This window comes from Pseudochaenichthys georgianus, chromosome 6 (assembly GCF_902827115.2).
Source record: "Pseudochaenichthys georgianus chromosome 6, fPseGeo1.2, whole genome shotgun sequence".
NCBI classification, from domain to species: domain Eukaryota; kingdom Metazoa; phylum Chordata; class Actinopteri; order Perciformes; family Channichthyidae; genus Pseudochaenichthys; species Pseudochaenichthys georgianus.
This window is the reverse complement of record NC_047508.1, coordinates 32,586,389-32,601,976: the sequence shown is the minus strand read 5'-3', so window position 1 is coordinate 32,601,976 and position 15,588 is coordinate 32,586,389. Positions and strand designations below refer to the sequence as shown.

The 15,588-nt window shown below is 42.4% G+C and overlaps 1 protein-coding gene across 1 annotated transcript; it reads left to right on the top strand.

The window, feature by feature from the left end:
- The first annotated feature begins 910 nt into the window (after positions 1-910).
- On the top strand, positions 911-9,675 carry LOC117448093 (tripartite motif-containing protein 14). Its single transcript, XM_034085208.2, has 7 exons — positions 911-1,209; positions 2,251-3,206; positions 3,323-3,418; positions 4,495-4,743; positions 7,386-7,408; positions 8,189-8,343; positions 8,493-9,675. The coding sequence occupies exons 1-7, from the start codon at positions 966-968 to the stop codon at positions 9,035-9,037; spliced, it is 2,268 nt and encodes a 755-aa protein (XP_033941099.1). The 5' UTR covers positions 911-965; the 3' UTR covers positions 9,038-9,675.
- The last annotated feature ends 5,913 nt before the right edge of the window (positions 9,676-15,588 follow it).

Here is a 15,588-nt window from a genome sequence, read left to right as displayed (position 1 = left end):
ATGCATCACCAACTAAAATGACTTTGTTTAAGAAGCTGTAGAACACATAGCAGGACATAAATAAGTTACTTGTAGGAGATAATGACAACAAAGTATTTGTGTTAAAAAATAAAATGGTTTCAAGAACAAATACCTTCTAAGTGTGATTATCTGATTAAAATATATGAATTGTAATATAATAATATAAGATAGATAGAAATAAATGTTCTTTTGACACTGACAGTCACTCAAAATGTATTTGTCTGGAAAAGGAGAGCCACATACTTAAGGCTTAATTGGTTTCTCTTTTATGCAAGACAGGCCGTGATGCCACAGTCTGAAAGCAAGAGAGTTTATTGATGGAATAGTAATGTGGGAATAACATTTTTCAAATGTACTTCTTATTTAATATTAACCTTTAAATTCTATGACCCTAAAGTCAAAGCACAACATTTGAATGTAGCTGTTACAGTCACAACTCTTACTTCATATTTCCAGGCAACACAAGCAAGAGCAGAGTTTCTTTGAAAGATAAAACGTCTTTGAGATTATGAAAGATTAACCTCTAACTCACACGAAACAATAGCATTTATCCAAGTCACATGTCTAGACCACCCTTATACAGTCTATGAGACCACCACAAATACAGGAATGCTGTGGGGGGAGAAGAAAATACCACATTTAGCCATTATTTGTTGCACAACTTGCACCTAATGCTTACCCTTTATTTTGTACTCTTTAAGTACATTTTGTTGCAACACGTTGGTACCATTGTATATGAATGCTGGACTGTAATGGGGTATTTTTTAGTAGTGCTTTAGTTCAAAATCAAAATATCTTACAGTAGGGTACTTGCTCCCCGATTCAATGTGGGTGTCCCTTTAAGACAAGCACTACCAGGAGGGGAAGCGGGATTCAAACATGAAGTCCCGCCTCCTGCAACTCGACATAGGCGGAAACAGAAACTACAAATCAATCTTAACAAAATGGGAGCTTCGTTGGACACCCCGACGAAGTGTCCCCTGTGCAACGAGCTGACCCGTGAACCCATCACTCTGAGATGTAACCACCAGTTCTGCCCGCGGTGCATCGGAGACTTGTGGAGTGTAACCCCGACCGGACCGTACCACTGTCCGCAGTGGAGGTGCACAACTGTGTACCAGACTCTGCCGTTTGATGGCAAACTGCTGCCAGGCAACTACCGCTGGGCTCAGCCTCGCAATACAGCAGGTACCGTTGAAACTATGGCAACTATGGTTGTTAACGTGTGGTTAGAATAAAGGATAATTAAGTAGTGAATGCAGCAGTTAAAGCTAGCTAACTTAGTTAACGTGAGAGGTTTCCCTCCCATGTGTTACATAAACGTAAGGCAACGTAAGATAACTCAAAATGGCATGTCCCTGTTGAACAGACTAGCTACGTTACTTTTAGTTTTGAATAGCATTTTTGTTTAAGTGCTTGCCAAAATCTAAACAACTATTCATTAATTTGGCACGCTAATATATTATTTTTCTTTAGCCTACTTCCTTACCGGAAATGCCAATCCCACAACATCCTCAACGTTTTGTAAATAAAGAAGCAGTTAAAATTGCTTATTTTTTATGCATTCACTCCTGTGTGATTTCATGGTGGCAATGTCGTGTTTGTTTCAGGGGTCAGAGGCTAAATCTTATCTCTCTAAAGTTTATAGTTCTCATTAGCAAATAGACAGTTAGGGTTAAGGTCTGAGGTGTTCATAGTGTGGAGTGATTCAGTTTTCCTGTGTTTTTAGCATAAAATGGCATATGTTTTCTTTCTTATTCACCTCTTTCTAATTAAATATTTGTATTCTACGGCTTATGACTAATGCTTAACTGACAGTCATTTCAAATTATACCAGTTTAAAGGTTACACCAATCCGAATTCCATGATAAGTAAGTATCCATGTTGATACTGACCTTTATTAAGTGTATCAGGTACTGTACCAGCCATGCCATTACCTAAATACAGTTTCTTATCAGTTTCATGTTAGTCAGTTATCGCAGACCGTAGACTTCGACTGACAGCTTTACAAAGTGAGCTTACAAGGTGGCATAGTAACAAACAAAAAATAACAAAAGAGAATTGAGTTAGATGATAACTACTCACTACTGAATAAAGTGGAACTACTCAGTAGGCAGTATGAGTTATGCTGGGCAGAAGGCAGCATGCAGATGTTTTTGTTCAGTAATACTTAGTCAACCCTCCCTCTAACAAATATTTATTTGTTTGTATTCTATTTCTTTTAAAAAGGCACTTCGAGAACTGCTGAACAAAATACAAATGACGATTTGCGGAGGCCCTCACACACCAGCAGACTTCTTGGGAAGAGAAAAGCGGGCACACCTGTATCAGAGCAACCTGCAACAAAGCGATCAACTGTGGCGTCTCCACTTGAGCGGTCCAACGACCCAGAGACTCCCAGCACTTCCTTCTCAGATAAACCTGCACAGTCGACTAGTAGGGAGACATCCAAGAAAGCAGTGCAACCAGAATCCACACAGTCTGATCGTGGTAAAGGCGCATCCTCCGGTGACAATTCTGACAGCAACTCAGTACTTTCACGTGATGTGCCATATGATGACATCGCAACCCAGCAGAACCAGCATAAATCAGAAGAAGTCGTCGCAATGGATGACTCTGACACCTCCAACGAAGTAGATATATGTGATGCACCCGCTATTGCAACCCCCAAGATAGGCGCACATGCCACAATTCATGCATCGCCAAAGAAACCTGCCATGTCTGCCAACTCTGATTCCTTCCCTGGGGTCTCCACTCCAGGTAAGTCTCCTGTACACAACGTCTGCAGGCCTCCCTTGATATCCACCAAACCTCCTGCTGTTGCCCCAGTATCCCAATATCGTACTGGGTACTCCCCGGAGTCAGAGGGCAAACATGCCAGCCCTGTGCCCTGCCATTACTGCCCTAAAATGAGGCACCAGCCCGCTGTAAAGACCTGTCTGGTGTGCGGAGCTTCCATGTGTTCAGAGCATCTGCGTCCCCACCTGGACTCCCCTGTCTTCCAGAATCACACCCTGGTTCCCCCCATGGAGGATTTCTCCTCATGGAGGTGCCAGGAGCATCAGGAGATAAACCGTATATACTGTCGGCAGTGTGGAGTGTGTGTGTGCACGGTGTGTACGGTCATAGGCTCCCACCGTGACCACGTCTGCATCAGCATCAGGGAGGCAGAGAGAGAGCTCAGGGTAAGTGGTCTCGATACAACACCATATAAACTGTAGGTACACAGTACATGTTGTTAAGTTAGTTGTCATCAAAGCAATAGCAATAAATGTTTTTGTTTTTTTTATCTCTGCAACAGGGAAATCTAAAAGACGAAATAAAACACCTGCAGGAGGCTGAACAAGAAGTGAAGAACAATGCAGCCGATCTCACACAGAAGAAAGAGACCTTCAGTGTAAGATATTTAGTTGTAAAGCTCTCACTTAATCATGTGTGCTTTCTAAAGCTGGGCTCAGACAACAGGAGTCTCACAATCCTAACTTAAAACCGGGTTGCATGATCTCGCATATTGCAAATTCACAGATCCTCCCTCCAATCTCAAACATGCACTCAGATTTGAAAGTAATTGTTTATCACATACTTCAGGATATTATTAAGATTATTGTGCTAGAGCAGGGGTTCTCAAAGTTTTGATGAGTGAGGGCCAATTTAGGTACCCAATATTAGATTGAGGGCTGCCCAAGAAAAAACAGAACACAAAATAATTCCAAAACAAATCCTTTCTTTATTGTACTAACCAATTATACATACAGTATACATTAAGAACTTGCAGAGGACACAAGGTTGGGTTATCTACAGACAGTGACTAGCTAAAATCGCTAGCTAACTCCCGTTTCTGATTCTGATAACTTACAACAGATTTTCCGCTTAACCGCAACTCGCGAGATGCCTAGTTGCCATGCAACCAGTAGTCTAGCAAACTTTCCACAAGCTGTCATTCATAATTTAGGAATTACAACCCAGGGGGCACAGTTTTACCATTCTTAAATTCCATTCTAATTCTTACTAGATACGAACCATGGAGGATTAAAATATAACGCATGCATTTCAGCGTGTCACATTAACTATCGTGGGCCGCCAGAAACATTTCCGAGGGCTGCCATTGGCCCGCGGGCCGCACTTTGAGAACCCCTGTGCTAGAGAAACAATGCGTTGCCTTACAAAAAACTATCATGTCACGTGTACCATGCCCACGATTTCCTTTCACCTGTCCTTCTAATATTGTCAATGTTCAAGTAGAGAAAGTAAAATGTGTACATGTAACATCATTTACTTTTAGGTTGATATATTGCGATCTCATGGTCATTATTGAAGTGTGTTCTGATTTGAGGAAATAGTTACTTTAGAAAACAAATCTGTTTATTGCATTGTAGACAAAAAAATTGACTTCCGAGACATCTAACTGCAATGAGAAGATATAAAGGAATTAACAATTTCATTATTTGACTTTGGTTGTCATTGTGTGTCCAGGTGGTTTTAAGCAAGGCTCGAGCGGGGGTGCAGCAGCAGTACGTAGCCATCAGAGAGGCGCTGGAGCAAGAGGAGCATTCAGCTCTCCAGTGTGTGGCAAAGGAGGAGAAAAGGGTTCTGGGAGGACTAGAGGAGAAACTCAGTCACCTCCAGAGCTCCTTGCAGTCCATCCAGCAAGGCCTCCACAGCCTGGAGGAGCTGGCAGACGCCAAGGGAGACCAGCGCATTCAGGACCAGGTCTTCATCATGGTGAGTTGGATGTTTTTCATTTCATTTAATTGTTTATTTGAATAGGGACAATGCACATTAATGAACACTTTAGACAAATAATGCCGGATTTTAGCTTTCAGCTCATTTCCATCCGTAGTCCCTGACATACAACATAAGAACATGACATTTGTAAACATAGCAACAAATAAATACATGATATGCGAAAAAGAGCAAGAGCAGCACACACAAGTATTTACCACATGGCAGTACACTACAGCAGCAACCACATATTAAGTGCAAGAGATGATACACGAGATGCATAAAGTGCAAGAGGAGATACCCCTATGTTAAAGTGCATTTAGCGGTGATTGCACGTCTGGTTGTTTCTCAACCATTCTTTGAGTTGGCCTTTGAAGCTATTGAGAGTGGGACAATCCCGTATCTCAGTTGGGAGGCTATTCCACAATGAGCTGCCTTTAATGGAAAGGACATTTTGTCCAAAAGTGGTCCGTCTGCTGTGGACTTCACAGTCTCCTCTGGTTTCTGACCTAGTGCAGCGTCTAGTGTGTTTTTTGTGGATGAATTCCCCTAAGGGAGGGGGGGCCATTCCATGTAAACATTTATAAAAAAAACACATACTTTTAAAAGACTTAGAATTGTCAAAACTCAAGAAATTGTGTTTTTCAAGGATGGTACAGTGGTGGTATGAATATGGCTTTCTGTCAAACACCTTGATAGATCTCTTGTACTATTACTACTATGTATCTCTTGTTCTATTGGTTTAAGGTTTGTGGCACAAGCAAACGACCAGTTTGTCAAACAGTATTCATTACATTACATTGCATTTAGCTGACGCTTTTATCCAAAGCGACTTACAATAAGTACATTCGACCAGGAAGACACAACCTTGAGGAAAACAGAATCATATAAATACATCAGGTTTCATAGAGCCAATCAGTTCAAGTGCTACTCAACTGGCTTTAGATAAGCCAGTCCTTTATTAGTATATAAGTGCTCTGTTAGCAGTTCTTTGTTAGTCATTCTATCGCTCTAAGTGGAGTCGAGAGAGATGAGTTTTCAGTCTGCGCTGGAAGGTGTGTAAGCTTTCTGCCGTCCTGATGTCAATGGGGAGCTCATTCCACCATTTTGGAGCCAGGATAGCAAACCCACGTGTTTTTGCTGATGGGAACTTGGGTCCCCCTCGCAGTGAGGGTGCAGCGAGTCGTTTGGCTGATGCAGAGCGAAGTGCACGCGCTGGGGTGTACGGTTTAACCATGTCCTGGATGTAGGAAGGGCCAGATCCATTCGCAGCATGGTACGCAAGTACCAGTGTCTTGAAGTGAATTCTAGCAGTTACTGGAAGCCAGTGAAGGGAGCGGAGGAGCGGAGTGGTGTGGGAACATTTAGGAAGGTTGAAGACCAGACGAGCCGCTGCATTCTGGATGAGCTGCAGAGGTCGGATGGCACATGCAGGTAGACCAGCCAGGAGGGAGTTGCAGTAGTCTAGGCGTGAGATGACGAGAGCCTGGACCAGAACCTGCGTCGCTTTCTGGGTCAGCTGGGGACGTATCTTCCTGATGTTGAAAAGCGTGTATCTGCAGCAGCGGGTTGTAGCAGCGATGTTTGCAGTGAAGGACAGGTTGTTATCCAGGATCACACCCAGATTCCTTGCAGTCTGGGTCGGGGAGACAGCAGAGGTGCCGATGTTGATGGTCAGGTCAAGAGTGGGACAATCTTTTCCCGGAAGGAAAAGCACTTCAGTTTTGTCAAGGTTGAGCTTGAGATGATGAGCGGACATCCACTGAGAGATGTCAGCTAAACAAGAAGAGATGCGTGCGACCACCTGGGTCTCTGTGCGGGGAAAGGACAGAATTAGTTGGGTGTCGTCAGCGTAGCAGTGGTATGAAAAACCATGCGGGCTAATGACAGATCCAAGCGAGTTTGTGTACAGGGAGAAGAGGAGGGGACCAAGAACAGAGCCCTGAGGGACCCCTGTAGTTAATTGACAAGGGTCGGACTCGGACCCTCTCCAAGTTACCCTGTAGGTGCGGTCTTTGAGGTATGAGGTGAGGAGGGAAAGTGCAGAGCCTGAAACTCCAAGTTCTTGGAGAGTGCGAAGGAGGATCTGATGGTTCACCGTGTCGAATGCAGCAGACAGGTCCAACAGGATGATGACAGAGGAGAGGGAGGCTGCTTTAGCAGTGTGCAGTTCCTCGGTGACAGCAATGAGGGCAGTTTCTATGGAGTGACCTGCCTTGAAACCAGACTGGTGCGGATCCAGGAGGTTGTTCTGATGGAGATCTGATGTATTCAATGTGGGATAGAGTCATGCAGTGGAGGTATGACTTTGCATCATTGACAGTTAAGAAAGATCTAATTTGTTTAAAATGTTGCAAGTTGAATTTAATGGTATTGGATACTTTGTTGATATGTTTCTTAAAAGTCAAGTTCAAGTCCTTATATGACTTCAAAATACTTGAAGTGGGAGACTAGTTCTAATTCTGCTCCGTTTAAAAACATGTTGGATCCTTCGATTTTGACTGGTCGTTTACTGAACATCATGCATACTGGTTTTTTGCATGTTAGGAGATATGTTTGTTGGTTGGTTAAATATAAGATCTAATGCTGCCTTATGAACATTAACTCACTGAAATGTCTTTTTTTCTTTTTCACATGGACAGGAATACAGCAAGATAGCCCACCTGTAAGTGTTTTCCTCCTTACTTTTCATTGGTTTCATTTACAGAATATGTTTGAAAATGTTATTAAACACCTAAAGGGTAGATTTAATTACAAGTAAATATGTAATGATCTTTAGGAACATAAAACAATACTATCTGCATTGCCGGTTAAAAAAAAGGTGAGGGAAAATCCCTTTTTAATAATTAAGTTTCTGTATGAAAGTGTGCCAATACATGGAGATCAGTGCTTCTCAAAGTGTGGTCCGCAGACCACTGGTGGTCCGTGAGTATATTGGTAAAATGTCACATTTGAAATAAATGAAAATGTTCCGCACTCTCGCGGGAATATCTCCGAGAGAGCTTAAGTTTCCTGTTCGTACCATTTTCAGGCGATTTGTAATCTGTTCTAGAAAAACAATGTGTTTTGGGATATTTGTGGAGTTAGGTGGTCCGTGAGTGTTTTTTATTGGTTAAGTGGTCCTTGGTATGAAAAAGTTTGAGAAACACTGATGTACATAAGTTGATGAACAAGCCATTTATTCCAATATTACTATTATTACTGCTGAATATTTACTACAGAATGATTTTAGCTCATTTGCAAATGTGTCTTTTTTTTTATACTCATCTTTAAATGACTTGTATTTGCCCTTTACAATTGCTGCTTTCCACTTAATTGTTTCAATTTATCTTTAATTTAGAATTATGTAATCATGTTCCAATGCCTCTGAGTGGTCATCAAGGCCTAATGAAGTTTAAAAGTCTTGAATCTTCATGCTCTCAACCCCTCTGCTTTTCCTCAACAGGGCTGCTAACATGGGGAGCTGTGTGGGACAGTTAGAGACTCCAGAGGAGGTGGATCCGGCCCGGCTGGCATGCCTGCGGAGGTGGACCGAGAAACGCTTGGAAGAAGTCATCATCACTGTGCCAGGCGAATGCGGAGACCTCTACAGACTGCTTTGTGAGTCAAGTGTTTTTTTCTTTTGATATATTTACTTTCCACTCACTGATGAATCACATCTAAATAAACCAAAAGGACTAGATACATCCTGTAGGCCCAAAGGTGGCATATTCCATTTTCTTATCTGAAATGTCCTTTCCTGTTCACAGATGGCACCGTCCCTATCTTGAATGCAGAAACAGCCCACCCCAAGCTGCAGCTGTCTGATAACAACAAGAGGGTGACATACAGCGAAGCCCAGCAGGCCTACACGGAGCACGAGGCTCGCTTCAGCTCCTTCCCACAGGTCCTGGCCTCCTCGGTCCTGGGGGGGGGTCGCTGGTACTGGGAGGTGAATGTTCCTGTGGATGAGGGCCGCTGGAAGGTGGGGCTGAGTGAGGCTCAGATAGAGAGGAAGGGCCAAAAGGACAACTCTCGTCTGGGCTTCAACGCGTACTCCTGGTGCCTGGCCTGTGACAAGAGGAAGGTGGAAGCTCTGCACAACAAGGTGGCTGTTCCTCTGGACGCAGACGGGCTGCAGAGGATGGGAGTGTTCCTCGACTTTGAGGAGGGGATTTTATCATTCTTCAATGTGACACCAGGGGGCAGTCTCACTCTGATGCATTCCTACAAGCACAGGTTTACTGATCCTCTCTTCCCAGCTTTGTCTGTGTCTAAAACCCACCTATCTATCTGTGATCTGTTCCAGTCATAAACCACATGTCAGTTGTGCTTAAAATGTACAGAATACATTATAGCAATGTGCCTTTTTAAAATATGTGAAAACCACTGTTTTACAACTCTCGGAGATCAAAGCTACACTGCATAACGCTCAACTCTTGCAAAATCCTCAAATGGGATTTTATATACATTTATAGCATGACAGTACTGGAAGCATTACATACCAGGAATACCATTCACTATACCAGACACATACAACATTCCAAACTGTGGCAGCAGTTTTTTATAACTTGGTTTTTATCTTCATGCTTTTGCTTTTAGATTTGAGAAAACAAACGGATACATTGATCTGATAATGTGTCCATGTTTTCCTTGTCTTTTTACAGTAATAAAAGTTTTAAAAGCAAAGTCAAAGTCAGAGTTGAATCCACGCAGGTGCACCAGTCAGCCATGGCAACAATTTCACACAATTACATGATCCAAAGGTAGTCAAAAATCCTCAGTGGGTTTTCTCTCTTTTTCCCTGCCAGCTGGTGCATGAAGGCACAATATGAGACATGTCTGAGAGAGAGGGAGGGACTCGGAATCATAAAATTCTCCTCTCCCTGTCAATCCAACGGTCTGTAAAACTCAGTCAAGCGCTTCCATCTTTTCCAGACTACCATTAAAATAAAGAGTTAAGGGCTTATAGCATGCATGTGGGTATATATCTGTGACAGATAGTTATTGTATTTAAATGACCAATACTATATTTAGAGCTCTGGGTGACGAGGCAGCCAATGGGACCGCAATAATGTGTAATTGTCTAAATGTCCTTGCAGAATATCATATCCAAACCTACTAATGGGTGCTGATGTGAAATAGGTAAGTGTCTCAGAAGGATATGAAAGAATACAACCCTTAATACATCTTTCTGTAGCAAGGTGATTTACATTGATAAGGAGGACATGGCCTTGCCTTGCAGCTGCCTGTGACGGTAAAATATTAGTCATATTTTTTTCATTGATGTTCTCAAGTAAAAAAATCAACATACAACTCAAGATTGGGAAGCTAGGTAAAATAAGGTGTTATTCTGCTTTTTAAACTGATACTTTATGAAAAGAATCTGGACTCATCAAACTATTGAGACTTTTTTTTCTTTTTTACAAAAAAGTAATTTGTTCATGCAAAGACAATTCCTTTCTCTTGTCACTTGGTACTGAACAGTACAGTAAATGAGTCAGAGTAGGAGTCATTTGCAGCACTCTCCTTTAGACTGCATGCGTTTACCACTCATTGTCAGGATGGAAAGTGGACTGGCATAAATCAACAGCAGTCAAACAGCAAGCCATTCACTTAATGCCACATAATGTCAGTCCTTTTCAAGTTTGAGCTCTTTCTATCGGTCGTTAAAGGTCAAAGGTGTTGGATTGTTAAAACATTTTCAAATTCACTCTGACTAATATGCTGCCATTTGATGAAGGCCTCTGAACACTAAAGCCTCTTTTTCTGTCTCTTGCTGAGGTAATAGCATAGGGAGGCTGTGGCGTAGTGGACTAGTGCGTTGGTGTTCGGATCAGGGGAGCACAGGTTCAAACCTCACTGCAATCAGCATGTCGTTGTGTCCCTGGGCAAGACACTTCACCCCAAATTGCTCCTGTGGGGATTGCCCAGTTGCTTTGGATAAAAGCGTCTAACATGTAATCGAGCGGTGCAGCACTAATTGCTGGACACTCTTTCAAAGACTTATTTGAGTCACTCAGCATATAAAATGTTACATTTATAGTCAACCAAGATGAAATCAGATGTCTTAATAGCCTCATTATTATTGACTTTGAGTCACAGAGACAGAATGTCACATATCAGGAAAATAATCACCCAACTTTCTTAGTTCAATACTTAAAGCTGTACTAAAGGAGTCTTCAAAACCTCTTCTGATCATCTGGATACATGAACTGTTCACTAACGGTTGCAAAGTAACAACTTTAAATCATTTTATAGGAAGAGATGACGCTTCATCACCCAAAGGGGTTGAGGTGACGTGCAACAACATTAACATTAACCTTTCTGTTGGTCGCTTGTTAGCAGACCCTTCACGCGATGGCAGAGCGAACAGGTACAAGGGCCCATAGTGATAGCCCTATAGTTTAAATCTACTACCCAATAAACATATGGACATGGGTTACTTACTATTTAAAAAAAATGGCAAATGTATAGAGGAACCTATCAATGTGATTTTAAGTGGGGGTGGACCTCAAATCCTCAAGGGGGTCCGGGGGCATGCTCCCCGGTAAGATTTATTTTTTAATTTTGGAGTTAAATGCATCAATCTGGTGCACTTTGAGGGGAAAATAAAGAGACTAGATCTATGGGAACACCTATATGAAAGAGAATTGTATACATTTCAATAATCATAGACTCATGGCCATAACCAATAACGTACCATTTCCAATATGAAAAAAACACTGAAACTTGTCTATTTATTTATGTTTGGTTCCTTTATAGTTGTGAGTGTGTCTGAGCTCCTGAATCAGCCTCTCCTGTCCCCCTCCTCTCCCTCTTCCACCCCTCCTCTCCCCCTGCTCCTCTTTGAGGCAGCAGCAATAGTTTTAGCTCTCAACAAGTTTTAAAAGTGTATCTTACCTTTTTTCATCTAGTTAACTTTTAATTTTTTATTCATGCTCATTTTACTAATCACCCTCTCAAATGGAAATATGTGCTTACATAAATGGTGACCAAACCGTTTGAGACCCACTGAGAACTTAGACTAAACACTCAGAGAGTCCTTTACCTCACCTGAGCTGAGGTTATCCCGAGCTTGAATGACACACAGAGACCAATCAAGGGCTTTGATGTATGATCTGTATGACAGTGGCCATGTCGGCAGGCCACATCATGTAGACAGCCAGTCACCCTGTGTGAGGCAGGTCACTTAACAGGCCAGGCCATCGGGAAACCCCCCGGTCCTCCCGATGGCCAGTCCGGGACTGGGTACAGGAGGTGTAGAGCAAGGAATCATTGTCCACAAGTTAATCGATCGCAGATGGCGTTGTGGTCATGGACGAATAAAAAACCCTGAAAGCCAACGGAATAGTGTATGTACCAAGGCACATGATAGCCTATGTATGTGTCAGAGCTCACTGAGAGCGGATCCATCGCTGCTGACGTCATCAGTCTCTGACGTGACGTCACTTCAGATAAATAAAAACATATTTCTTAAAGTAGAATTCAGGTCTGTATTATATAGGCTACAACGATGCACACTTTTGTTTGTATTTCTCCCCTCTGTTGCCTTCAGGTCTCTGCATGTAGATATGATGCAAATAAACAAGTGTGTGTTCCTGTCTACGCTTTCATTCTAACTTTACCAAATAGCCAAGAGCAGCTCTCACAGAGAAATGTACATGAAGGTCTGCTGAGTTCTGGCTGTAAGCTGCATGCTGTGCAAAGCCCTCCATGGGTCTCTAAAGTAAATCTGAAATGAAGCCCTCTGTCTGACCTGCAGGAGCGAGAGAGCCTGGCTCGCCGTCAGATGCTGCAGAAGGAGAGGAGGAGGAGGAGGAGGAGGAGGAGGAGGAGGAGGAGGAGGAGGAGGAGGAGGAGGAGGAGGGAGGACGCGGAGAAGAAGCTGCAGGACGAGACCTTCCACCGGCAGCAGCTGGTGGAGCGGGAGGTCAAGATGAGGGTCAATAACTTCGCTCAGGTCAGTGAGAGAGAGGGGGTCGCGTCTGGGGGGAGAAAGAGCCCTGAACTCAAGCTTCAGGTTGTGGGTCATTCCAGAATTGGAGGACATTTTATGTCCCCCATATAAAAAATCAAATAATCCATGCCCAAAATGCTAAAACATGCACTTGTTGTGTTAAACATACTTGTCTTGAGACAAAATGTATATAAAGTTGTAGAAAAAGTGGTTTCAAAATATTATTTAAATTATCAAATAGCTCTCGAACATCCCCTAAAATGGCATTAATCTCTTGTCCCCGCTTCTTGGTGACCAACTTGCATGTCAAATATAACATTTAAAATAGGGATTTTATTTACTTTTTTTTGGTATTATTCTATTGATATATGTCTCTTGTAATGGTAAAATCAATTTGTTAAATCATAAACATATTTTAAATAACAGTAATTTTGCACAGAAGGTGTGTCCCTCAACATGCGTTCAACCCTGTTACCCAAACCTTTTTAGATTGGCACAGGAAGTGAACAAACTGTAAGTCAGATGACACAGTGGAAGTGACATCAGCAAGCCATGTGCTCGTGCCATGGGTAGACCAAAACTAAGTCCTCTCTTTTATTTTTCATATTTGTACAATCTTTTCAGTCTTAAAAGAGTGTAGCACTCTGACCCACTCAACCCTGTTACTGATATTAGCATATTAATTTCAAAGTTATCTTTCTTGCATTATATATCCAAGTTTGTCCTTGCCTTAAAGTAGCATTACATGCTACATCTAGCAATAGGTTGCTGAGGTTAAAGCTCAAATTAGCATTGATTTTCAACCCTGGCTGTTACTTTCAACCCTGTTACTATGCTCACTAACGGGTCCGGGTTGCAACACACACTAATCACACGGTGAATTATGTAATGTGTCACCACACACAAGCCCCCCCCAGAAACCACCCGAGGAGGTGGAGTTGCAGCTATCTTTGACTGAAGTTTACTTATCAATACTAAACCAAAATTAAATGATACCTCCTTTGAAAGCCTCGTTTTTAGTCTTATGCATCCGACCTGGAAAACTTTGCAGCCAATCTTATTTGTTACAGTGTACCGTGCACCAGGTCCTTATTCAGAATTCTTATCAGAATTCTCTGAGTTTTTATCAACTTTGGTTCTTAAAACAGATAAAGTAATTATCGTAGGTGACTTTAATATTCATGTTGACGATGATAAAAATAGCCTTACTGTTGCATTTAACTCTATATTAGATTATGTTGGTTTCTGTCAGAGTGTAAATAAACCAACCCACTGCTACAATCACACTCTCGACCTTGTTCTGACTTATGGTATTGAAATTGAGCAACTATTAGTCGAACCGCATAATCCTGCTTTATCCGACCATTTCTTAGTAACTTTTAAAGTACTATTACGAGACTACGAAGCATTAGTCAAAAGCTCTTGCAGCAGAAACCTATCTGTTAGTACCAGAGGTGTGGACTCGAGTCACATGACTTGGACTCGAATCAGACTCGAGTCACCAATTTGATGACTTGAGACTCGACTTGACAAAATCACAAAACACTTGAGACTCGACTTGGCTTGAACACCAATGACTCGGGACTTGACTTGGACTTGAGCCTTCTGACTTGAGGTGACTTGAATCATTTAATTCAGAGGTCTCCAACAAGCCGATCGCGAGCTGCCGCTAGAATATGGGGGTTATTCCCTATCTTTATTCAAGAGCGTGGTATTTAAATTTGAGAGCATACTTTATGTATTTATTTCCCTCAAACTCTGTCCTCGCACTCAAATAGTGCCCTCGCACTCAAATAGTGCCTGCTTGCACTTAGATTTGCTCTGCTTGTGCTCAAACGGTACGCTTGCACTCAGATATATTGCTGCTCAGAATTATTCTGTGCGTGCTCGAAACTTTTTCTGCTCTCAGAATTATTCTCTGCGCGCTCGAAATTTTTGTGCAACAATCCTGTCAAAATCCCTCAACCAATAGGAGGCCAGGTGTCCTTGCGGGTGCGTTCGCTTTACTTATTACAGCGTCCCGTCAGGGCGGTTACTCTTTGGTTTATAAACTCCAGCCCTCCACGGCTTTATAACATGTACTTCACTTGTTCGATTTACAACTTTTTTTGGGGGGGTGGGGGAGGAAGCACAGTTAGTATATATATATATATATATATATATCCAGCACCTTACATAATAGCTACGTTCAGTGGCGTACTGGGACTAAAAATCAGCCCGGGAATCTCGACCGGCCCTCGTTATCGCTATTAAATTGTCAACGGGAGGAGGGGGCAGCGCCATATATAGAGCTCTGGGAGGGGGGATTGCTCGTGAATTTTCCAACCGGCCTACTTCTTCCTCCAGACTGTTGTTCTGCTCCAGCACTGTTGTGCTACGCCTTGGTTCGGCCCGACGCGAAGCGGAGTATCGACAACCATATTGTATAGATATTCGTATATCACGGCCTGAAGTGAGCTATTGCATTTATAAAACGGTTACCACGTGTGGCTGGCAATGTGAAAGAAAAAGACACACTCCAATATAAATAGTTTTTATTATTAAATAATGATGTTCAAAATAAAATAGTCCCTCCGTTGCCTTCTGCACAAAACATAGTGTAGGAGCCATTTTATGGGTGTTGTTGGTGTGTCAGTTTATTTAAGTTATATGTATAGTGCAATATTATTTATGAACACTGGGTGGCGGGGTTTAGCTGCACCGGGTGTATATAAAGAGGTCATAGGTGACAGGAGAGGAAGGGACACAGAAGGAAGAGAGCATACCGATTCCACCAGCCCGGCAGATGCTCATCACAACAATTAGAACTGTACAATTAACCCTGGTATGTAAAGCTGAATAAAACCTCATTATAAACTACAACAAAGGACCGGAAACTCATCTGTTTGTGTCTGCGTCTGGATCAC

Excerpts from the sequence above, each read along its gene's own strand:
- LOC117448093 (XM_034085208.2), top strand. The coding sequence starts at position 966 with ATGGGAGCTTCGTTGGACACCCCGACGAAGTGTCCCCTGTGCAACGAG. Across the intron at positions 3,419-4,494 it reads AGAAGAAAGAGACCTTCAGT|GTGGTTTTAAGCAAGGCTCG; the intron begins GTAAGATATTTA and ends TTGTGTGTCCAG. Across the intron at positions 7,409-8,188 it reads TACAGCAAGATAGCCCACCT|GGCTGCTAACATGGGGAGCT; the intron begins GTAAGTGTTTTC and ends TTTCCTCAACAG.